The following is a 26310-nucleotide window of genomic DNA, read 5'->3' as shown; positions in this document are numbered from 1 at the left end:
CTGCAGATGCTGGAGAATTCCAAGATAATAAAATGTGAGGCTGGATGAACACAGCAGGCCAAGCAGCATCTCAGGAGCACAAAAGCTGACGTTTCGGGCCTAGACCCTTCATCAGAGAGGGGGATGGGGAGAGGGAGCTGGAATAAATAGGGAGAGAGGGGGAGGCGGACCGAAGATGGAGAGTAAAGAAGATAGGTGGAGAGAGTATAGGTGGGGAGGTAGGGAGGGGATAGGTCAGTCCAGGGAAGACGGACAGGTCAAGGAGGTGGGATGAGGTTAGTAGGTAGATGGGGGTGCGACTTGGGGTGGGAGGAAGGGATGGGTGAGAGCAAGAACTGGTTAGGGAGGCAGAGACAGGTTGGACTGGTTTTGGGATGCAGTGGGTGGGGGGGAAGAGCTTGGCTGGTTGTGTGGTGCAGTGGGGGGAGGGGACGAACTGGGCTGGTTTAGGGATGCAGTAGGGGAAGGGGAGATTTTGAAACTGGTGAAGTCCACATTGATACCATTGGGCTGCAGGGTTCCCAGGCGGAATATGAGTTGCTGTTCCTGCAACCTTCGGGTGGCATCATTGTGGCAGTGCAGGAGGCCCATGATGGACATGTCATCTAGAGAATGGGAGGGGGAGTGGAAATGGTTTGCGACTGGGAGGTGCAGTTGTTTGTTGCGAACTGAGCGGAGGTGTTCTGCAAAGCGGTCCCCAAGCCTCCGCTTGGTTTCCCCAATGTAGAGGAAGCCGCACCAGGTACAGTGGATGCAGTATACCACATTGGCAGATGTGCAGGTGAACCTCTGCTTAATGTGGAATGTCATCTTGGGGCCTGGGATAGGGGTGAGGGAGGAGGTGTGGGGGCAAGTGTAGCATTTCCTGCGGTTGCAGGGGAAGGTGCCGGGTGTGGTGGGGTTGGAGGGCAGTGTGGAGCGAACAAGGGAGTCACGGAGAGAGTGGTCTCTCCGGAAAGCAAACAGGGGTGGGGATGGTAAAATGTCTTGGGTGGTGGGGTCGGATTGTAAATGGCGGAAGTGTCGGAGGATGATGCGTTGTATCCGGAGGTTGGTAGGGTGTTGTGTGAGAATGAGGGGGATCCTCTTAGGGCGGTCAGCATCACTGGAGGGAGAAACAGAGGTAGTGTTTCAAATTCAACATAACTCTTATTTGGAACTTAAAGGGGTTGCAAAATGGTGTTTTTTTTATGCTGCAGACAGACGGAAAGGATTAGATGGCAGTGAGGAGGAGTACATGGAACAGATGGTGAGGATACCCAAGCAAAAGACAAAAAGGTTGTTAATGGTAGTGAAGGAGAAATGGAGATGTAATATGGGGATAAACGAAACGTGAACATGAGAAAATAGGTCAGTCTGCTGACAGTAAAGTCAACAACACACAAACAAACAAAATACACCATGAATTTTGGGAGGGGAAGGTCTGCAGGGAAAATTGAAGACAGAGGTCATGCTCTGAAGATGTGCAATTCAATATTGAGTCCTACAGGCTGCAACGTGCCTAAGCAGAAACTGAGGTTTTGTAGCTTGAGATAATGGGAACTGCAGATGCTGGAGAATCTGAGATAACAAAGTGTGGAGCTGGATGAACACAGCAGGCCAAGCAGCATCTTAGGAGCACAAAAGCTGACGTTTCGGGCCTAGACCCTGTACCTTGAGTTTGTGTCATGTTTCTTAGAAGACTGCAGCAAGTCCAGATGGGAAATTATAGTATGGGAGTAAAGTGGTTTATTGAAATGCTAAACAACTGGAATATTGAGGTCATTTGTACGTTCAGAGCAGATGTTCTGCAAAGCAATCACCCGTCTGCTTTTGGTCTCACCAATGTAAAGAAGACCACATTGTGAGCAGCAAATATAGTAGGCTAGATTGAAAGTAAATTCATAGAATCCCTACAGTTTGGAAACAGGCACATCAGCCCAACAAGTCCACACTGAACCTCAGAGCATCCCACCTAGACCCATTCTGCATAACCCACCTAATCTACACATCCCTGAACACTACGGGCAACTTAGCATGGCCTACACACCTAGCCTGCACATCTTTGGACTAGGAGGAAACTGGAGCACCCAGAGAAAACCCATGGAGAGAATATGCAAACTCCAAGCAGTCACCTGAGGGTGGAATCAAACCCGGTTCCCTAGCACTGTGAGGCAGCAGTGCTAACCATTGAGCCACCATGCCTTTCTTTCTTTCTTAATTGCCTGTTGTTCAATATTACTTCACAGATTGCAACGTTAAGTGTTGGCAAAATGTCTTACCATGGATGATACAATGCACTGTTGGCAAGAATCTATAAAAATCAGGAACAGAAATCCTAGCCTAATTCAGGGTTAACAATTTTAATTTAAAAAGATGCAAATGGTGACCAACCATAGCAAACAAGGGCAATAGAGAAAATAGGAGCAGGAATCCATTTAGTCCTTCAAGCTTGCTCTGCCATTCAATTTGTTCATCGCTGCTTATCTAACGCAGTACCCTGTGTCTGCTTTCTCCACATACCCTTTGATCCCTTTAGCCTGCATTTAACTCCTTCTTATAATGTTTCAGCCTCAACCATTTTCTAAGTCTGAGATTTCCACAAGCTCATCAATGCTGTCTATGTGAAAAACCTCTGATTCTGAACTCCTCAGTCATTGGGAATCTTTTTCCTGATGCGCCCTGTCTAGTCTGTTAGAATTTTACAGGTTTCTAATAGACCTCCCCCTTTATTGTGCTAATCACCAGTGAATGCTGTCCTAACTGACCCAGTCTGTCTTCATAAACCTGTCCTGTCATCCCAGCATCAGTCTAGTTAATTTTTTCTGCATTCCCTTCATAGTCAGAGACACTCCCTCAGAAAAGGAGACCAAGACTACACATGGTGTTCCAGGTGTGATCTCACCAATGCCCTGTACAACTGCAGCAAGACTTCCTTGTTCCCGTACTCAAATCTTAACGCGGTGAAGACCAACAAACTATTTACTTTCCCCTCCTGCATGCTTGCTTTCAGCAACTGGTATACAAGGACATTCAGATTTTGTTGCACCATCCCCGTTTCCTATCTGTCATCATTCAGATGTTGTTTACTTGGATTTTCAGAAGGATTTCAATAAGGTCTCACATAAGAAATGAACATGTACAGTTAAATCCCATGGGATTGGGCTTAAAATACTGGCAAAGCTAGAAAAGTGGCTGCCAGACAGGAAAGAAACTAAGGATAAAGAGGTCATTTTCTGAGTATCAGCCAGTAGCCAGTGAGGAACTACAGAGATCACTGCTTGCCCAGCTATTCACAGTATATATGTCAATGATTTAATTAAATGAAATAAATGTAATATCTTCAAATTTGCAATTGTCATAAGCTGGGTGACAAGGTAAACTGTGAGGAGGATACAGATACTTCAATGTGATTTGGAAAAATTAAGTGAGTGGGCAAATGCATGGCAGATGAAGTACAATGTGGATAAATGGGAGGTTACTATTTTGGTAGCAAAAACAGGCAGGCAGATTCCTATCTAAATGACGATTGATTGCGAATGGAGAGGAGGTGCGGTGAAACCTGTACACCAGTCACTGAAAGTAAGCATGCAGATATAGCAGGAAGTAAAGAAGGCAAGTGGCATGTTGGCCCTCACTGTGAGAGGATTACAGTACAGGAACAAGGACATCAAGGGCCTTGGTGAGACTACTTCCAGGGTAACTGTATCCAGTTTTAGTCACTTTATCTGGGGAAGGACGTTTGGCTATGGAGGGGTGCAACAGACTGATTCCTGGGGGCAGGACTGATGTATTAAGATAAGACTGGATTGGTAAAGGCGACTGTTGACTGGGGTTTATAAGAAAGATGGGTTTGGAATCTCATGGAAACCTATTAAATTCTAACAGGACTGTTCCTAATAACTGGGGAGCTTAGAACGAGGGAACGCAGTTTAAAGATACGGGGTAGCTCATTTAAGACTGAGATGAGGGAAATTTCTTCCCCATAGATTGGTCAGCTTGTGGAATTCTCTGCCACAGAAAGAAGAGGCTAAACTTTTGAATATTTTTAAGAAAGAGTTAGGTACATGTTTTAGGGTTAAAGGAATCAAAACGACTAAGTGGCAACAGGGTAGAGATGAATGATCAGCCATTATCTTAACAAATGGCATAATAGGTTTGAAGAGCCAAGTGGCTTATTCCTGCTCCCATTTTCTATGTTCCAGTATTAATATATCTTCCCTGTCACTGATGCAGAAATCACTTAATTTCTGATAGGTACACATTTGAACATAACTTTTGGTCTATTTTCAACATTGTACTCTAATTTAAAAATTAAAATATGATCCAGCTATTATCTTAATCATGTTGCTGAATAATTACACTTCGGTCTGCTTTTTTTAAAAGCAACTGTTTTCCTGTTGTGTTAAATCTTTGTCTATCATTATACCCAAACATGTATGTACATTACTAGGGACCAACAACAATATAGAACAAAGAACAAGGAAAATTACAGCACAGGAACAGGCCTTTCGGCCCTCCAAGCCTGCGCCAATCGAGATCCTCTGTCTAAACCTATCACCTATTTTCTAAGGGTCTGTATCCCTTTGCTGCCTGCCTGTCAATGTACCTGCCCAGATATATCTTAAAAGACACTATCATGTCTGCGTCTACCATGTCCGCTGGCAACGTGTTCCAGGCACCCACTACCCTCTATGTAAAGAACCTCCCATGCATATCTCCCATAAACTTTCCTCCTCTCAGTTTGAACTCATGACTCCTAGCAATTGAGTGCCCCACTCTTGGAAAAAGCTTCTTGCTATCCACCTTGTCTATACCCCTCATGATTTTGTAGACCTCAATATAAACAAACATAGTTTTGTTACTGGACAGAATATCTTGAAATAATTATTTCAGTTATTTCTACATACCTATATGTTGAACAAGGGTGTGAATAACACTGATAGCAGCATTATAAATCCCAAGATTCTTGGAATTCAGATTGTTGTCGACAATGGCAGGGAAAAGAATGTTCAACACCTGAGCCAGATTATCCTTCAATAAAGGAATCATTTTCTGCATGGTTTCTAATGCCATCTGATTTACCTTGCTGTTGAAATCATGCAATCGAGGTTTGAAAGCATCAAAGATCTGGAGAGGAAATTTTTACATATATTTTAATATGATCATTTTCAAGTCCTAGTTTAGCAAAGCAGATTACTAATGGATCTTATTTTTTCAGTTTACATTAAACATGTCACGATTAGATTGGGCTTGGATTTGATATAGTAAAACATTGTTACTGAAACATAGCGAGACAAATAGAAAGACTACCTGAATACTACATGTTATAACAATCAGAAAAAGTACAGAAAAAAAGGGTTGGGATAAACGCACTGATTAAAGATAAAAATGTCAATTGAGAAACAGAAATAACTAGAAAAAAGCTCGAAACGTGGAATGAAATTAAAGACAGGAAGGAACAGATCACATTAATCAGGATATTATACAGACCACCTGTACTTGAAAAAAGATGAGATTTATGAAAACTAATGCAAGACAGAGTGAGTAAAGGATACAGATTACAAAACATGGAAACACTTAGCTAACTCCAAACTGCCAAAAATGAGCATAGGAAATGAAAAGTTTACAATGTGAAGAATATTTTGTTTAAAAAAAAGCACAACAGATGTAGTAATGGAAAATGTAGCCGAAGATCAACGATAAATATTTAAGAACATCTAGGAAACTAGCAATCATGTAGAATACGGTTTAAATAAAAATCAAGAATAATGCATATAAAACAAAGCAATAAATTAGAAAAAAAGCAAATAAGAATGGAGAAGTCTATCATGTGAGAACATACAAAGTAGTTAGTCACGACATGCCATAGACGAGTAAGAGAAGTGCAAAATTGAAATTAAAGAAAATAAACAGAAAATACAGAGTAGAATGAAAAGCCATGGATACGATTTGTAAGGGAAAATAAAGCTAAAAAGTTAAGTCATTCACAAGTATAAAATTATAAAGTGTGCTCCAGACCAAATAATTTTAAAAAAAGGAGAGATGGTGCCATTAAGGGGTACTTATGACAAACTCTCAGGTAATGATAGCAAAATGATGTAACAACTGAACAATTTAATTGGCAGCACTGATATTTCATAAGTAAATTATTTAATCTACTTTTTATTTAAATAAGAAGTGGTTCATTGAAAAACAACCTCAATATCACAAACTCTACAAAGCCTCAATAGCTAAATTGATTGTTCAGTGTTATTTATTTATCATGGCGATATTTCAATTTACTGTTTCAGTATTACCTTAATAATATTGACTATAACAAGATCTTGGTTATTTTGACAATCTGTTAATAATTGCTCGATCCCTCGGCTACGATCCCGAAAGTCCTTTGCACCCAATAGGCCTGTAATTTCCTTGAGATATTCTTCATTTTCTATCAAGTTTCGTGGAGATGGTCTCCATGTATAATCACGCAAATGCAGCGCTCCTTCTGTGGTGTCCCTGTATGATTACATTTTATTTCACAATTATAACTGCATACTGGAAGTCCATTTTCTCTTAAAAAAATCAAAATTCAACAAAGCTCTGCTCAAACACATCGTACAACAGTTATTTAGGGAAACATACTTCTTAAAAATGTGTGTAAGCAAAATAATATTCGCCCATTTTCACTCATACATTTTGATGTGGATTTGAGATTAAAGACTTATCTGACTGTCTTTAATGGTGCAAACTGTTACATAGCTATAAAAATAATTGTGAAGTCTATTTGTACTCAGTTGTACTTAAGAAGCATATTTATTAGTGTTGAATGAACTGAAGGCTGATATGAATAAAGTAATAGAAATTGAACTGAGAGCTACAACAAAGCCATGAAGTGAAACTTAAAAATAAATTAGCCCACAGGCAAATAATTGTGATTAGATTTTTAAAATTATATTGTTGTATAAATAAATTAGCCCACAGGCAAATAATTGTGATTAGATTTTTAAAATTATATTGTTGTATAAAGCAGCTAGTTGAAAAAAGGTTTTTAGTTTCTTTCTGGAATATATTATTTCTTCTGTATTACCATGGTTACAACTTCTGTTTTACTTCTATTATGACGGTACAATAGAAATGAGTTCTACTTTTTTGCAATCAGTAGGTCTGTAACAATGAAAACACAGTATTGTCAATTTTTGAAAGTTCTCAAATTTCAAACATTATGTGTGTTAAGTATAGAGCATCCTAAAGATAAATAAATAGATTTTTTGAAACAGGTTGGAAAGAAATGAGAAAAAAAGAGCAAGCAAAGAAAACCCAGACTAGTTGGGAGGTCCTGCTGGGCAGAGTTTTGTACCATCTAGCATTTTACAATCAAAAGAAACATCATCTTAAGATATACAATTATAGATATTAAAAATAACCCAAATTAGTTAGCATTATATCAGTCTCTGGTAACTAGCAAAATAAAGAATGTAACTTGCATATACTTATGTTGCAGATTATAATAATGATTCGACATTATCTATTCTGTACATTGTATTTAAATTATAAACTTATAAAATCCATAAAGTTGAAAAAACTAGAAATCCAGCTGAAACATTATTAAGTTCTTTTTGCAAATAATTACCTATCGATTAACTATGCAGTAAATTTGCTAATACCTTCCTGTTAAACTTTGTATTTCCCTGGAGCTAGATGAGCCGCGCATGCTCCCTCCGCTAGCAGGATATCGCCTGCCTTTTGCTGAAGGTGTTTCTAATGGCATTTCTCCAAGGCCCTGTAAGGGGAAAGTATTAGATATGGGTTACCCCCATTACAATTGACTGAGGAAGAAAATGAATATGTTCAATAGAAGTCTTAAGCAGAGTTATGTAATTACATTAGAAAGGACTGAGGGGATTTAGTTAGTTTAAGTAAGTACAGTTCATCTATTCTTGCTTACTTATATTAACAAAGGTTTTGGAGTTAAATTGAATCCTCAGCTAAAATGCTGATGCAGCAGATACACAGCCAGGCAGCTAAGTGCATGCACAGCTGAACTGACAACAACCTCTGAGCCCTTATCAGTGCTTGAATGCCTTGTGACCTCAGTACCCCTGGTTACGCTCAACAACATGATGTTGTAGACAAAGTTGGCCTTAGGAGCCTACAAGATTAATAACAATAACAACAATCAGACTCCAGAGGAGAGACTAGAGAAGCGTCTGGAGATAGGTATGGTAGATAAGACCTGGGGGTCCCAGACACCCTTCCTCCTAGGAATAAGCCTCAACAAATCACGTTGAAATTCACATAATGAACTGCCTATGTGCTTTCCAACATTCAAATAACTGATGATTGGAGTCCTGCTTCAGAAATGCTCTGTGGAAGATCTCTCCCAATGCATTTATAAAATAATCAACGTAACCTGTACCTGAGACAAATGAGAATTTTTTCTATACTAACAGAATTGAAATCAAGATGGCTAAATTTAATATATCAAGGTATCAAAAATACAAACAACTAGCAATGCAAAATAAATCTTTAAAGCAAAAGCACAAATTTTTCAATGTGGCAGCAAAGATTTTAAAATGTCTGCATTGAAACTGAGCAAACTATTGACTGGGTTGTTTAAATGTCAACTCTATTGTACCTTTTGTCGAAGATTATTTACAGTATCTCGAATGTAAGGCAAGTCTCTGGGTGGCAAATGTTTTTCAAGAACTTTGTCAAAATCATGGTGTGACATCATAATAAACAACATCTTGCGTCCATAGTATCTGCAAAACATAAAAAGGTCAATGCATGTCTACAAAAATTGAATTATAATGTTTCAATATCTTAAATAGCAAATTAATAGGTGTGTAGCCCAGGGATAACAAACTATAATTAGAATCCCAATTGTGTTATGATTTATTGATAAAAATGAAACATAAATGGTGGGGTATCCTACTGATATACTCAGGCTTTAACCTGAGAAAAAATGTTTTGCTTTTTTAAAACAAAAACCTGACCAGCAGACAAGCTATTAAATTGCATTTTACGAGACTGAAAGATCCTTCTAGAGTGCCAGGTAAGCTGTGGCACTCATCAGTTGCCTAAAGAAATTGGATGTGGTCAAGTAAAAATATAAAGGTACAATGCATTTAATTTGATGAACCACACATGATGAAAAATATTTAGCAGGGATATTGGTGCAAGATTAAGTCATAGAACATTGAATATTAATCTTGAATGGCAATATTTGTTCATCAAAACATAAGAGGAAGATTAAAAATTTAGAATTTCTTTCCCCCCTATTTGAAACTATTAACCTCACTAACATTTAATTTGATTACTTTTGTCTTGTTCATCTACTTCCGGTCTGTTTGGCTTAGTTATTATTTTCATAGAAGTCCACTTCCACTATTTTTTTTGCACAGTTCTGGTCTCCGACCTCTACAATGCTTATTAAAACACAGGTGAAGAGCAGGGGAAAAATAAATTACAAGATGTTACCAGGATTAAAAGGGTGTAACAGTCAGGAAGAAAATTGAGCAGAGTAGAAGATTTCTTAGGAGTCAATATAATAAAAAGGTTCAAAAGGGTGAACATGGGGACTGTTTCACTTGTGAACAATTGGACAACAAAAGGTCAAAGTTATAATAGAACAGGATCGGTACCATAGGAACAAATAAGGTGTTTAGAAGGCAGTTATTTAAAGTGTGATGTAAGTGCCAAGGGAATGATTGAAACAGGTAGCACTGACATTTAAGGAGATGCTGGATGCATGAGTGAGAATGAAGGAATAGAGTGGCAGATGAAAAGAAACAATCAGTGTGTCTGGACCTCAGTATAAGCGAAGACACAGATGCCCTCCCCATCTCTAAGGTCCTTCTCATCCAAGAATTACTAATTATGGCTCCACAATGTCATGATAATGCAATGGGTGGCTTTATGCTGTACTCCTCTGTAAAAAAATTAGCATCCTGGGAAAAACTAAATTATTCCCAGATCTCTTAGTCTGCAAATTAAATCAGTACATTGTTCGATGAAAGTTATTATTAAAAGGCATTTACTTGCCTAGTCTCTTGAGAACCATCCTGTGCAAATTTTGCTACTGCATGTACAATCCGATCAGTTATGTCTTTAATTCCAGATAAAAGTCGTCCTGCTCCCATTCGCTCCACTACATTGACAAGATGCTGTGCTGTGCATTTTCTGACCACAGCATTGAGATGGCTGAACAAAATTAACAAAAGATACTATTAAAGATCTGTTAAAAACAAAAATGAATTTGAATCGCAAGCAAGTAAACTAAATTATCAGTTGGTAAATCTTATTAACTATAATATCAACCAGTCACCAAGGAAGCATGACCTTTTAGAGCTGACGACAGGGCAGAGAAACGACATTGGAAATTGGAATGAGCAATGACAGTTTCTTCTAACTACCAAATGACTCCTTTGCACAGCTATGTTCAGTTTGGGCCAAAGGCCCAGTTGACTGGATACCTGGTTTATGATAGAGATAAATAAAAACTGCAGATGCTGGAATCCAAGGTAGATAAAACAGGAGGCTGGAAGAACACAGCATCTGGAGGAAAGGAGCAGTCAACATTTTGGGTATTACCCTTTGTAAGACTAGATCTAGTCCCACAGAAGGGTAATACCCGAAATGCTGACTGCTGTGTTCTTCCAGCCTTCTGTTTGTCTAAGCTGATTTATGATGTCAAGTGATGTTAACAGCGTGGGTCCAATTCCAATTTGGTCTGAAGTCACAATGATGGCCTTGCCTTCTCAACTCTCCCAAGGCATGGTGACCTTTGGGTTAAACTCAGATTAGTCATCTTCCTCTTTCTCTCTTTCTCTCTCTCTCTCTCTCTCTCTAAGACAGCAATTTAAGGTCTTCTGCGACTATGGCAATTTTTATTTTTTCATAAACTGACATCAAAATAAAGATTTTATTTTTTAGAAAAGCTTTATTCACGCAAAATGTACATTAGTGAGATAGGATGGAATAAACATGAGCAAAGAAAAGCTTTATTTATCCACCTTGTTAGATGTAGGTTTCTTCTATGTGGCACCACCCCATTATATCAGAAACTCTGTGTGGGAAAACAGTAGATGCAAATCTACTCTCTAAAATACTGGCCACCCAAAGGGACACATTTGACAACATATATTATCAAATTGTGCAACTGATAAATAGGATAGATTAATCAGAGGCCTCTCCTGAATGTGAACTTACAGGACGTGTCAAACACAGGTTCCCAACTCACGATAGACAGACGTTGGTTAAGATACTGAACGTGATAATTTACTTTCCTTTTCTTCTTGTAACCTAATACTACAGAAGGAACATACAGAGAATACCAAAATTTACAGTCCAACTTTCAGCTTCCACATACCAAGTTCCACCCTTGATTTTTCTCTCCTGCTTGAAAACAATATTTGCGTTTATTATACACATTAGAGTAGCTGTCTCATAACTGGACTAGAATTCAAAAGGACCAAAACTAATGCAGAGATCACAAGTGCGGATCATATTGTGGCAGCTGCAGAATCCGAGTTAATTAAAAATTACCATGAAGCACTGGTCATACCAAAATGGTTAATCTTCTTGGGCACTTGAAATAGCAGCACACTCAGCTGTACCAAGTGTTTTCAGTAAAGAAATGCCAGCTTTATTGGTAGCATAAAAATTGTGACATTTTAAAAAAAAATCTCAGCTGATGAATGCAGTAGCCATGTGGATAACTTGATTTTTTTTTTAAAAAGAAAGAGCTGTTTCAGTAAAATACTCTATTTTGTTTTAAGAAAAGACTTTATTCAAACCTAATTAAAAATTTAAACTAATTCAATAACTTTTAATTAACGATCTAATATTAAGGCTGAAAAACTGTTCTAGTGCTAATTGGAAATGACGACATGCTCCATAGAGTGACCTCAGCAAAGGTTTACCAGACAGATTCCTGGGATGGTGGGACTGATGTATAAGAAGTTAAATGGATTACAATTATACTTGCTTTGGTTCAGAAGAATGAGGGAGGATCTCATAGAAACCTATAAAGTCCTAACAGACTGGAAAGGGTAGATGCCAGAAAGATGTTCCTGATGATAGGGGAGTTTGGAACCATAGAATCCCTACAGTGTGGAACCAGGCCATTGGACCCATGATCTCATAAACAGCATCCCATCCAGAGCCATCCCCTACCCTAGCCCTGTAGCTCCGAACTTCCAATAGCCAATCCACCTAACCTACAAAACTTTGGACCAAGGGAGGAAGCCAGAGCACCTGGAGTAAAACCATGCAGACATGAGGAGAATGTGAAAGCTCCACACAGTCGTCCAAGGGTGGAACTGAACCTGGGTCTCTGGTACTGTGAAGGGCAGTGCTAACCACTGAGCCACCATACTTGCGATCAGGTCTGACAGTGTAAGGATATGGGGTAAGCCAATCAGGATTGAGGTAAAGAGAAATTTTTTCACCCAGAGAGTGGTGAGTCTATGGAAAGTGTTACCATTGAAAACAGTCAAGACTAAAACATTGTGAGATTTCAAGAAAGAATTGGATATAGCATTCAGGATTAAAGGAATCTAAGGATATGAGGGAATAGTGGGAGCATGTTATTGAGTTGGATAATCAGCTGAGTGCCCGGGCTTGAAGGGCTGAATGGTCTACTCCTGCTTCTATTTTCTATGTTTGTCTTGTTAGCCATGTGCTATGAAATTGGAAAAATTCCTGCACTAGGGAAATGACGTACCATTTCATTTTCTTTTCCTTTTAAATCGATTAAAAAGTTAGTCTATTGTACAGATCAAAACAAATAAAACATAAAATACTATTTAATGTTTACAATCATCCCTTTTAATCTCTGTGAAAGCATATTAATTAGAATCATCAAGAATAAAAGGAAATGCCTAAACATATAAATAATATTTCAAGAGGTGTATTTAGCAGGAAAGTAAATGTTGTATTTACTTCAGTCCACCATTTATTAAAGATGAAAGTGCCCGTGCTGGAGTTACATTCTTGACCATTGCATTTAGTGCTTTGTCCACATCTTCTCTTATGAAGGCATTAGATTCACTTGCTTTATGCAGAAGAATTTTAACAGTATTGTCCAACTCCTGATCCATATTCTTTTTGAACGCTGTGAACATGTCTCCTAAGCAGAGAACCGCTACTCGTGAAACACTAGAGCGTAGGTTTTTCACCTGTAAATGGGAAGTATACAGAGTTAATTTTAGGGCTTTGTTCTCTTTTCTGTTTGCTCAATACATTCCCATTCTTATTTTAAATGCACTTATTTTAGGACTCATTTCATCATTCAATCTTGCTGTTCAATCTCCCTGATAAATATCAAAGTGAAATAACTATTTTTGATTTCTGCTAAGTCTCTACTGTTTCCTGTGATATTATCCTTTTTATTACTTAATGGTCATATTCACATTACAGCCTTTTTTTATATTCTAAAATTTACTTGAACATCATTTATGCTGGTACCATCCATTATTAAATACAGACAGTATGGTTATTAAATTCTCATGAAAATGCATTAAAATAATAACCTCTTGAACAACAGCAAAGACAGCCTCGTGAAGTCTTTCTATTAATACATCTGAATGGTATGTGGACAGACATTGAATACAATTGATACCTTCAATTTTCTTCTCCCTGTGAAAGCATACAAGAAGTGAATTAGTCATATTAAACATGAAGTTTTAAGTAACTATGAGCACCACAAGGAAACCAGAAATATTCCAAAATACAATCCGATCCAATACCTTCTCACGCAATGTTTAATCAAAGAAAATCTAAGTGGGGTGGTCGCATGGAAATTAGTACTTCTTGTATCAACTACACACATTCTATTTAAAATAAAATGCATTCCTCAGAATTCTGAGGTGCTACCAGATCATTTGTCATGCCACTTTAATGCATAGTTCTTCCAATTTCCTTGGAAATCTCATGGAATGGATTTCATTGGTTATAACATTTAAGAAGTCACAAGCAAATCATAGATATAGTAACATACATACTTTAAAAAGTGAATGGTATGGATTTTAAATAAAACCATAGATCATATATGAAGATAAGGATATCTTACTCAGCTGACCACTTGTAAATTGGTTACAGATGTCTAAAATTATGCTTATCTCATCAGCTTTAATGTGGGCCATAAGATATAAGAGCAAAAGTAGGACATTCATTGAGATAATGGCTGATCTGATAATTATCAACTCCACTTTAATGCCTTATCCCTGCAACACTTGATTCTCTTACTGCTTAAAAATCTGTACATCTCAGCCTTGTATATATTTACCGACCAAGGTTGAGGTAAGCAGATTTTTAAATCAGTAAGAGAATCAAGGATTATAAGACTAGAAAGAGGAATTGCAGATGATCACCTGAGCCAATTATTTCACTGAATAGAGGAGCTGACTTGATGCTTTGAATGACCTATTTCTACTCCTTTGTCTCACTGTTTCATTCAATAGGAAAGCTTGGCTGATATGATTTAGATCCCCACGTAACCTCAATACAGAGAATTCTGACATCAATGAAAAAAAAGAAATGAAGGAATCTATACCAGTCTTCGTCGGATAATAGTTTAAGAGCCTCTGAGAGTGCAAGGTCTGGTTTGGAGAAGGGTCTTAATTCAGCAAGATCTACCACCTCTGGACTAGGCAAAACTGCAGGTGTTTGATCCCTGCGTGAAGATCTAGGAAATGGAGTATTCTCTCCTCCTATTAGATGAAGTAGAAGAAAGTTTTTCTGTAAATTCACATTGATTTGTTCACCTCACTTGCAAACAACAACTTTGGATACAGTTTTAAATGATTCAAACCTCAAGGACCTGTACAAAACTTAAGAATGACGGAAGTATTCTATTTTACAATAAACACTAAAATACACTTGTTGCTAAAGAAGCTTCAAGCTTTCAGAAAAATGATGTAAGGTTGAAAGAAGTCATTCTGAAAATTATTTTGGTCCTCTGCAGCTTTTTTAAATAAATTTTCCTGTGGAATTCTTCTGATTTTGAGGAGAAGGCCTAGATTATTTTAAAAACAAATCCTTCATGAGGTATGGATGTTGTTCAGCCAATACCTATTGCCCATTCCTAATTGTCCTGGAGGAAGTGGCGTTGAGTTGCCTTCTTGAACTGCTGTAGTCCACGTAGTGCAGTTAGGGAAGGAATTCCAGGATAGTAAAGGGCTGTCAATGCAGCATTAAGTCAGAATATTGTGTGGCTCAGAAGGGATCTTACTCATGGGTAGTCTCCTGTACATCTGCTGTACCTCTAGGTGGCAGAGGTAAGGTAGCAGTTTCCAAATTGCTTAAATTATTTTCCTGCCATCATAAGACAATATAACATGGAACAAGCAATTTGTTCCTTCATTCCTCTGTCGATCTTTTGGGATGGCTATCTGATTAATTGCATACCTCTGCTCATTCTACATGTGCATGTAATTTTTTTTTCCTCTTTCAAGTATTCATTAAATTCTCTTTTGAATGTTGCTATTTAATCTGCTTCCTCCACTTTTTAGCTAATGCCTTCCAAATCACAACAACTTCTCAGGTAAAACAATGTTTTCTCACATTGCCTCTGGTTCTTTTAGGTCAACTTAGATCTGTGTTTGCTCCTCACTGACTGTCTTACCACAGGAAACAATTTTTAATTGTTCTATAAAATTAGTGAGGTTAGTGGAGTAGAATTTTAAAATAACTTCATTTAGAGGAATGAAGAGACAACAACAGATGGAATTGAATGCTGAGAAATGTGAAGTGATCAATTCCGGTAGCCTTGTAAATTGAATAGACTGTTCTTACCTGAGATTGATGTGCTGGAAGTTCGATTTTTCCTTGTACTGTGCTTATGTTGTGAAGGAACAAGAGTTGCTATTTCTATAGATGAAGAATCGGATTTCAACTTAAGGAACGTATCATTGCTGGTGCTCAGACCTAAATTAAAAAGACAAATATTCTCAGAAGTTAAAATCTGAAGTAATATTTTAAACTTGGAAACTTAGAGGTCATACTCCAAAGACGTCCAATAATTTTGGTTCTGTTTTCACAAGGAAAAAAGTTACAAGTGCTCAAGAGCACAATGTGAAGCTCATTAATTTGTAAATTTAGCAATCATATCAAAAACCTCCTTATAAAGACCAAAAAAACTTAATTATGGCAAGAATCTCTGCAACACTAAGTCTACAATAAATGTTTCAACAGGTATGTGAAGAGAAAGAGATTGGTGAAGACAAACGCAGGTTCTCTACAGGCAGAAACAGGGGAATGTATAATATTCGACTAAGAAATGGCTCAGCAACTGAATACACACTTTGATGCTGTTATCACAAAAGAGGACACAAATCAGATGCCAGAAATGTTGCAGAGTGCAAGATTTAGTGAGAAGGATGAATTGAAGGCAATCAACATTAATAGGGAAATGGTGCTGGGAAAATGGGATTGAAAGTGGGTAAATCCCCAGTGCCTGATAATCTACATCCCAAAGTACTGAAGGAATGTCTCTAGAAATACCGCATGTATTGATGGTCATCTTCCAGGATTTTACAGACTCTAGAACAGTCCCTGTAGATTGGAGGGTAGCTAATGTCAGTCCAGTATTCAAAAAGGGATATAGAGAGAAAACAGAGAATTATAAACCAGTAAATCTAACATTGGTAGTGGGGAAAATTCTTGAATCTTTTACCAAGGACTTTACAGCCGAGCATTTAGAAAGTCATGGCAGGATCAGGCAGAGTCAATATGGATTTATGAAGGGGAAATCATGCTTGCCAAATCTGTTGGATTTCTATGAAGATGTAACTAGTACAGTTGATAAAGGAGAGCCAGTTGATATGGTATATTTGGTCTTTCAGAAAGCTTTTGACAAAGTCCCACAGAAGAAATTATTGCGCAAGATTAAAGCGCATGTGATTTGGGGAAGTATATTGAGACATATAGAAAACTGGTTGACAGTCAGCAAACAAAGTGTAAGAATTTATAGGTCTTTTTCAAATTGGCGGGCAGTAACTGGTGGGATGCTACAGGGATCGGTGCTGGGACCCCAACTATTCACAATACATATGAGAGAATTAAGTAAATATAACGTCTCAAAGTTGGCAGATGATACCAAGTTAGGTGGGAGGGTGAACTATTACGAGGATGCGGACAGGCTTTACCTTAATCTCGGTAGGCTCAGCTAGTGAATAAATCAATAGCAGATGCAGTATAATTTGGATAAATGTGAGGTTATTCAGTTTGGAAGCAAAAACGAGAAGGGGGGTTACTACCTGAAGGACTGTAAATTGGGACAAGAGAGTGTGCAGCGGGACCTGGGTGTCCTTGTGCATCAGTTGCTGAATATAAGTATGTAGGCACAGCAGGCAGTGAAGAAGACAAACGATATGTTGGCCTTCATTGCGTGAGGTTTCAAGGACAGGAGCAGCAGGGCCTTGGTGAGGCCGCACTTAGAATACTGAATGCAGTTTTGGTTTCCTTTTCTGATGAAGTGAAGTGAAGTTTTACCAGGCTGATGCTGGGGACGGTGGGACTGACATATGAGGAGATATTGACTAGGTTAGGATTGTTTTTACTACAGTACAGACGAATGAGGGGGGGGGGGATCACATAGAGACTTATGAAATTCTAACAGGACTAGACAGGATAGATGCAGGGAGGATGTTTCCGATGGTGGGTGTGTCCAGAACCCGGGATCACAGACTGAGGATTTGGGGTAGAACATTAAGGATAGAGATGAAGAGACATTTCTTCATCCAAAGAGTGCTGAGCCTACGGAATTCATTACCACAGGAAGTAGTTGAAGCATTGGTTGTATTCAAGAGGCGGCTAGATATAGCACTTGGGGTGAATGAGATCAAAGGTTATGGGGAGAAAACAGGATTAGGCTATTGAGTTGGATGATCAACCATGTTGTGATGAAGGCAGAGCAGGCTCAAAGGGCCAAATGGCCCCCTCCTGCCCTATCTTCTGTGTATCTATGTTTCTTAGTTTAACAATGTCCTGGTTTACAGAAGTAGGCAGTTACTGGAATATGTTTAGCATCATGGGCTTGTGTTTAAAGTCATTTCATGCTGGTCTGATGTAGGGCCACATGAAATGACAAGGCATCATTTCTGAATCAGCTCATTTCACAGTGAAGATTCAGGAAAGGGGATCAGTGTGTTTGGCGAGTGAAAGAATTAGCAAGAGGGTAGGTTAGGGAGTGGAAGAGGCTGCAAAATAAAGGGTTGGTGAAAGGAGAAGTTTGTATCGACTAGGAAGAAAAGAGAGTGGTCGTTCTTCCAAGTCCTGCAGTACCATTGCCAGAGGAAAGATGAGTCAAAAAAGGTTGCTAACAATGTGAATATTATCATAGTAAGGTGAAGGTGACAAAGTCTCGAATAAGTTTTAATCTGTAAGACTGATTGACCTCATGAAAGATACAACCAATATTACAGATGGAATTAGGTCCACTGTGATCGAAAGGTCATGATGCCTTATTTGTGAGAAGCCTGATTTAAGCTAAGACAGTAAGTAGTACAAGGAGGAAATCCGTGGTTAAGTCATGGAGTTTATTGCAGAAATGAAACTGATGTCTTTGGTATTCTCAATGTTTATCTGGAGCTAGTTAGACGGGATAGCAGATAAGCAGTCCAACAGGATAGAGATAGCGAAAGGATGGAACACAGTATCTTTGGTGCAATGTGGAAGCTGTCATCATATCATGATCAAAGAGAAGCTTGTAGATGAGGTGATTCAAGGATAGATCCTTAAGAACTCTGGCAACAGTTCTACAGGGATTGGAAGAAAAGCTACTATTAGAAAAGCTGGTGAGGTTACTTAAAGAGTAGAGTCTGCAAATCATCATGAAAAATAAGAATCGTGGCGGTTGCGAAACCCTCAGGAATTAATTTCCCAGCAGTCCTGTTTAGTTTCTTTGACTCTTCCCGGCAGCAACCAGTTGGGCAGAGAGGCTGTCTTTGATGTGGAAAACCCTGTCACATTAGGCTGAAGCCAGAAAGCAAATGTGATGGTGGTGATGATGGTGGGGGTAAATGTTGTAGGAAGTGCAGGAACACCAGATAATGGAGTATTTGAGTTATAAAAATAGGCTGGATGGGCTGTGACTTTTTTGTCTGGGAATAAACTCCCTGGGGGAGTGGTGGACGCAGTTACGGGGAAGCCGGCAAAGGATGGTGAGGGGAGGAGGAAATTGTAGATTGTGAAGAATGCAAAGTTCAAGTCGGTTGCTTTAAGATATACAAGTGCATGGTTACAGGAAAAAAAAACTTAAGTGAGTTGTGCACTTGAATTAATTGTTTATAAATTTCCAATGAAATTAGAAGCTATATTGGTTACAACATAGAAGTTGGATTCTCAATGAAACAGTGAGCATGGAGCATCGAATATTTGAAGTGCTTGTAAACTAATGATAAAACAAGAATTTGTAATACTTTCTTAAAAAAAAAGCTGCAAATTACAAAAAAGCAGAAGTTGACCTATCCAGTAATCTTACTTTCCGTTTGTGTTTTGCTCGGATCTATACTCCTTAGTCTTTCATGTGATCGTTCTTCCTTCTTTACATTATCATTGAAATCACCTTGTTCCTCTGAATTATGCTGTTGCCCTCCTTTGTATTTCCAATGCTTCATTTTATCCCAAGCTGATTTTGACATGGAGATCTTTAAAGAAAAATTTTTAATTATACACAACTTTTCAAATCTCCGTAAGACCATAAGAAATAGAACAAGAGCAGGCCATTCAGTCGTTGAACATGCTTCGCCATTCAGTAGAATCATGGCTAAGACAACACTCCTCATTATTACTTTCATGCTCTTTCCCTCACTCCTGATTCCCCTACTGATCAAGAATCCATGTCAGCCTTAAATATACACAAGGACTCTACCTCCCCATCTCCCTTTCCCTTTGGCAAGGATTTCCAAAGACACTCGGCCTTGAGAGAAGAAATTCCTCCTCATCTCAGCTTTAAATTGGTGCCCCTTTAATCTGAGACAATGCTGTCTGGTCCTAGACTCTCCCATGAGAGGAAACATTATCTCAGCACTTACCCTATCAAGCTCCTAAGAATCTTATATGTTTCAATGAGATCACCTCACATTGTTCCAAATTCTTGTGGGTGAATTACCAATCTGATTAGTCTTTGCTCATAAGACAACCCCTCGCTATTGGGGATCATCCTCCAATGAAATAATGTAGTTTCTTAAATAAGGGGACCAAAACTTCTCGCAGTAGTCCAGATATGGTTTCAGCAGCGCCTTCTACCTCAGGACATCCCAAATGATTTAGAATCATACAGAATGGAAACAGAACCATCCAATTAGTCAACATCAACCATGTTCCCAAATCAAACTAGTCCCACCCACTTGCCTGTGTTTGGTCCATAGCACTCCAAGCTTTTCTTACTCATGTATTTATCCAAATGTCTTTTAAAAGTTGTAACTGTACCTGCATCCACCATTTCCTCTGGGAGTTTATTCCACAAACGAGCCACCCACTGTGTTAAAAGGTTGCCCCTCATGTCCTTGTTTAAAACTTTCCCCTCTCACCTTAAAAATATGCCCCCCTAGTTTTGAGCTCTCCCACCATAAGCAAAAGACTCTTGCTATTCACCTTATCTATGCCCCTCATGATTTTACAAATCTCTATGAGGTCACCCCTCAAACTCCTGCGCTCCAGTGAAAAAAGTTGCAGCCCATCCAGCCTATTTTTATAACTCAAATACTCCATTCCCGAAAACATCCTGGTAAATCTTTTCTAAATCCTCTTCATTTTAATAATATCCCTTCTAATGCGGGGCAACCAGAACAGCAGACAGTAGTCCAGAAGAGGCCTCACCAATGTCCCATATAAACTGAACATGACGTCCCAGCTTCTATGCTCAATAGTCTGAGACTCATGAAGGCAAATATGCTAGATGTCTTCTTAACTACCCTAGATACCTGTGATGCAAATTCAAAGGATTATGTATCTGAACCCTTTGCTGTCTCTGTTCTACAACACACTACCCAGGGCCCTACTATTAATTGTAAAGGTCCTGCCCTTGTTTGTTTTACCAAAACATAATATCTTGCATTTATCCAAATTAAACTCCATCCACCACTCCTCAGTCCATTGACTCAATTGATGAAGTTGTCTTTGTAGTCTTAAATAACCTTCTTCTCTGTCCGTTATACTAACTATTTTGGTGTTATCGGCAAACTTACCAACCATGCTTTCTATGTTTTCATCAAATCGTTTACATAAGTTACAAACAAAAGTGGATCCAGTACCGATCCCTGTGAAACACCACTGGTTACAGGCCTCCAGTTCAAAAAACAACTCTCCACCACAACCCTCCGTCTCCTACCGTCAAGCCAATTTTGCATTGAATCAAGGCCATCTTGAATCCCAAGTGATTTAAATTAACTAACTAGTCTACCATGCAAAACCTTGTCAAAGGCTTCAATACAGTCCATGCAAACAATGTGTACTGCTCTGCCCTCATCAATCTTTTTGGTTACTTCCTCAAGTGTTTTTGTAACATCATCACCGTTGTGATATATGAAAAGCAGCAGCGAACATAGAACTGTACAAAACAGTACAGGCCCTTCGGCCCACGATGTTCTGCCGAATTTTTACCCGAAACCTAAGGTCTATCTAACCTCCACCCCTACCTTATACAATCATCCATATGCCTATCTAATAGCTGCTTAAATGCCCCTAATGAGGCCGACTCCACTAACCTCTCCAGCAATGTATTCTACGCCCCGACCATTCTGAGAAAAGAGCCTACCTCTTACGTCTCCATTATATCTACCTCCACTCATGTTAATACTATGCCCCCTCATAATAGCTACCTCCACCCTAGGAAAAAGTCTCTGGCTGTCTACTCTATCTATAGCTCTATCATTTTGTACACCTCTATCAAGTCACCTCTCATCCTTCATTGTTCTAAACAGAAAAGTCCTAGCTCTCACAACCTTTCCTTGCAAGGCCTTCCCTCCATTCGAGGCAACATCCTGGTAAATCTTCTCTGCATCTTTTCCAACACCTCGACATCTTTCCTGTAACGAGGTGACCAGAACTGGACACAATACTCCAGATGTGGCCGAACCAGGGTTTTGCAAAGCTGGAGCCTAACTTTACGGCTCTTGAACTCAATCCCTCTATTAATGAAAGCTAACACACCATACACCTTCTTAGCAACTCTATCCACCGGAGGGCAGCTTTCAGGGAACTGTGGACATGAAACCCCAATATCCCTCTACTCCTCCACACTGCCAAGTATCTTTCCGTTAAACCTGTATTCTGCTTTCAAATTTGTTCTTCCAAAACGAATCACCTCATACCTTTCAGGATTAAACAGTGAGTTTGAAAACAGCAAAACACTACAAGTAGCAATGTGATAATGACAAGATGAACAGTACTTTGCAATGTTAGTTGAAATTGGCAAATATCGGCCAAACAACCTAGGCAAAGTTTTCTGTCAGTTACTTTACATCGGCTTTGAGGGGCAGATTGCAGCAATCCTCAATGACAATTTCATGGATTTTGTGCTCAAGTGTCTGGCATGAAATTTGAACCCAAATCATTCTGATTTAGAGTCGAGTGTACTCACTGCACTATGTCCAAGTCTAATTGTACCTCAATGGCTCAGAACATGTCACAAGTCTCAATCAATCAATTGCTTTAAGTTCAGCTACAGTTACTTGGGTAAATATTTTGTGTATTATAAGTCTCCCAAAAACCAACAGGATTAAGAAAAAAATTTGGTTAGTTTCAGTGAGAGAAATGTGGGCTAGATCACTAGTTTTGTCTCATTTTACTATCCACTATCCTAATTGGATACAGTGCCAGATCAGCATTTCAAGTGAAGGAAAGTATCTCAGACAACACAGCAATCTTTTAGTATTCATCTGATGAGACATGTGCCATGGGGCCTGGTTTGCAACCTTATGACTTTTAGGTAAGAATTATAACCCAGAAAAGCTGATGTACTGCAGAAGACTACTTCAGTTATAAAATTGATTTCTCTTCAATCACAGAAATAGTATTCAAAATTCTCATGTTTGGAGTTTAGGGGAAAAGAGCAATGTGGGATCATGGCTGCTCTGATCGGAGCTTTTTTTGCAATATTTTGAGTAAATTCATGAATGGTCATAAAGCCATCATTTTGGTCTTGAAAAATGCCCAGTCTACTAGGTTACTGCATCTCAAAGGTTTGAGCAACAAGTACTATATAGCAGCAATATGAATGGTGTTTGCCATCAACAGGATACTGTCATCAAGCCAAAAGAAAAGGTTTCCTCATCTCGCAAATTTCAATATCAATCTATGTAAGCTGTATGTTCTCGAGACTGGTGGATCATACTGAACAGCACATCCCTCTGGCTGTTCGCAACAAGCAAACTATAATCAACCAGTCTTGCACGTGTCACAACACATTGTCCAAATTAGATGTGATTCCATTACTGGATTACAGTTGTTATATAATTCTGAGGATACAAAGAAATATATTGAAAACCAATTAAGATTAAGAGTTATACTTACGGAATGTCACACTTGTGTACATTGAAAGTTACATGTTAATACATAGGGCCTCCTTCTTTGTAGACAAAAGAACGTATACATGCAACACATCTGTTTCAACTCAACAAAATAAGTGAAAGCCATTCACTAGCTCATTTCTCAGTCAGAGCAACTTCCCTGGTTTAAAATTTAGCTGTCAGACATCATTAATTATTGCCATCTCTATGATAGCACCTTTACAAATCATAATCCCCCAGCCAACCAATAAGTAGCCTCCTTTCATACAGTATAATATTGATGTTGCCCTTAAGTTGATATTCTTGCAAATTGACAGATGAGTGCAAGATGAAAAGTTTTGACAACATGTGAATTCTTTCTGAATACTCAAGTCTTCTACAACTCAATGATGATTTAAATACATATATTTAAGTCAAATGAAAAAGTCAAAGCTAAGATTACTTTCCTTTGGAAATTCGAAACTCATTGCAGTGTGTTACAAGTGAATTAGCATTAATTTTACCTTGCACAATTGTTAAAGCTTTAGTGAGACAGTGGTTTAGTAATAATGTTAATGGACTGATAATCCAGAGGCCCCGGCTAAAGGCGTTGGTATATTGGTTCAAATTCCACCACGGCAGCAGATGGAATGTAAGTTTATTTAAGAAATCGACAATATAAAACTAGCAGCAGTAGTGGAGGCCATGACACTATCAATGCCCTATAAGAGGAGGAAGTCTGCCATTCTTTCCCGATCTGACCTACATATGTCACCAGTTGACTGTTAACTTTTAATTGCTTTCTAAAATGACCATGCCAATCACTCCATTCAAGGGAAATTAGGGATCGGCAACAAATACTGGTCTTGTCAGTTATGCCACATCCCATGAAAGAATAAAAAGAACTACTTTCAACAGAATTGTATACTCTAAAAATTAAAAAATGCTGCAGATTTAGATGATCAAATTTAACTTGACAGGCAATCCAAGAATTATAAAGCTATAAATTATCCACCAAGAGTAGATCTCAATGTGATGGAATACAGCATCTTATGGCAACCACCATTACTCTTGCACGATTAGGATTTTTAATTTGTGGTGTGGTAAGTTTTTAAAAAGCAAGCTAACACTAAGGGAAACATGGCATCTGGTACAAGTGTACAGTGCAAGCAGCTGTTATCTCCTTCAACACTCAGCTTGAAGAATTATGAAATAGTCCAAGCACTGAAAAGGAAATGTGACCTCACTCTCTCTAATTTATTGTTAAATCAGAAAACTAAGTACAGAAGAGTAAAGAAAACATTGAACTGAGGGAAAAATAGACAAGAAAAATAAAGAAAAACTACATTAAAAGAACACTCAGACTTGAAAGAATAAGGCTAAATTTTCTTTAGATAGTTTAGTCCATATATGCAAATACAGAGAACATAACTGCGCAGTACAGGCTCTTCGGCCCTCAATGTTGCACTGACCTGTGAAACCAATCTGAAGCCCATCTAACCTACACTATTCAATTATCATCCATGTATTTATCCAATGATCATTTAAATGCCCTTTAAGTTGGTGAGTCTACTACTGTTGTAGGCAGGGCATTCCACTTACTACTCTCTGAGCAAAGAACCTACCTCTGACTTCTGTCCTATATCTATCACCCCTTGATTTAAAGCTGTGTCCCCTCGTGTTGGCCATCACCATCCGAGGAAAAAGGCTCTCACTGTCCACCCTTTCTAATCCTCTGACCATCTTGTATGTCTCTATCAAGTCGCCTCTTAATCTTCTTCTCTCTAACGAAAATAGCCTCAAGTCCCTCAGCCTTTCCTCATAAGACCTTCCCTCCATGTCAGCCAACATCCTGGTAAATCTCCTCTGCACCTTTTCCAATGCTTCCACATCCTTCCTATAACGCGACGATCAGAACTGTACGCAATACTGCAAGTACGGCAGCACCACAGTTTTGTACAGCTGCAACATGACCTCATGGCTCCGAAACGCAATCCTTCTACCAATAAAACCTAACACACGGTACGCCTTCATAACAACCCCATCAACCTGGGTGGCAACTTTCAGGGATCTATGCACATGGACACCAAGATCCCTCTGGTCATCCACACTACCAAGAATCTTACCATTGGCCCAGTACTCTGTATTCCTGTTACTCCTTCCAAAGTGAATCACCTCACACTTTTCCACATTAAACTCCATTTGCTGCCTCTTAGCCCAGCTCTGCAGCTTATCTATGTCCCTCTGTAACCTGCAACATCTTTCCGCACTATCCACAACTCTACCGACTTTAGGGTCATCCGCAAATTTACTAACCCATCCTTCTATGCCCTCATCCAGGTCATTTATAAAAATGACAAACAGCAGTGGCCCCAAAACAGATCCTTGCAGTACACCACTAGTAACTGAACTCCAGGATGAACATTTCCCATCAACCACCGCCATCTGTCTTCTTACAGCAAGTCAATTTCTGATCCAAACCGCTAAATCACCCTCAATCCCATGACTGTATTTTCTGCAATGGCCTACTGTGGGGAACCTTATCAAATGCTTTACTGAAATCTATATACACCACATCAACCGTTTTATCCTCCATTCACCTGTTTGGTCACCTTCTCAAAGAACTCAATAAGGTTTATGAGGCACGACCTACCCTTCACAAAACCATGTTGACTATCCCTAATCAAATTATTCCTTTCCAGATGATTATAAATCCTATCTCTTATAATCCTCTCCAACACTTTACCCACAACCGAAGTAAGGCTCACCAGTCTATAATTACCAGGGTTGTCTCTACTCCCCTTCTTGAACAAGGGGACATCTGCTATCCTCCAGTCTTCTGGCACTATTC

At 38.9% G+C, this 26310-nt stretch overlaps 1 protein-coding gene across 6 annotated transcripts in view; it reads right to left on the bottom strand.

Moving 5' to 3' along the window:
- Positions 1 to 26310, bottom strand: part of LOC125455588 (TOG array regulator of axonemal microtubules protein 1) — a 148367-nt gene that overhangs the window by 13545 nt on the left and 108512 nt on the right. For 5 of the 6 annotated variants that reach the window (XM_048537740.2, XM_048537742.2, XM_048537743.2 and 2 more), the window contains exons 11-20: positions 19451 to 19616; positions 15763 to 15894; positions 14522 to 14678; positions 13500 to 13605; positions 12910 to 13145; positions 10009 to 10167; positions 8600 to 8726; positions 7629 to 7744; positions 6279 to 6480; positions 4890 to 5109 (exon numbers count right to left, since the gene is read on the bottom strand). In XM_048537740.2, the coding sequence (XP_048393697.1) occupies positions 4890 to 5109; positions 6279 to 6480; positions 7629 to 7744; positions 8600 to 8726; positions 10009 to 10167; positions 12910 to 13145; positions 13500 to 13605; positions 14522 to 14678; positions 15763 to 15894; positions 19451 to 19616 (1621 nt within the window). The remainder of the gene's footprint in view (positions 1 to 4889; positions 5110 to 6278; positions 6481 to 7628; positions 7745 to 8599; positions 8727 to 10008; positions 10168 to 12909; positions 13146 to 13499; positions 13606 to 14521; positions 14679 to 15762; positions 15895 to 19450; positions 19617 to 26310) is intronic. The other variant, XM_048537744.2, reaches the window with a different exon arrangement.

This window comes from Stegostoma tigrinum, chromosome 10 (genome assembly GCF_030684315.1).
Source record: "Stegostoma tigrinum isolate sSteTig4 chromosome 10, sSteTig4.hap1, whole genome shotgun sequence".
Classification (NCBI taxonomy): Eukaryota; Metazoa; Chordata; class Chondrichthyes; order Orectolobiformes; family Stegostomatidae; genus Stegostoma; species Stegostoma tigrinum.
Note: the sequence above shows the minus strand (reverse complement) of the source record. Positions and strands in the feature narration are given on the sequence as shown.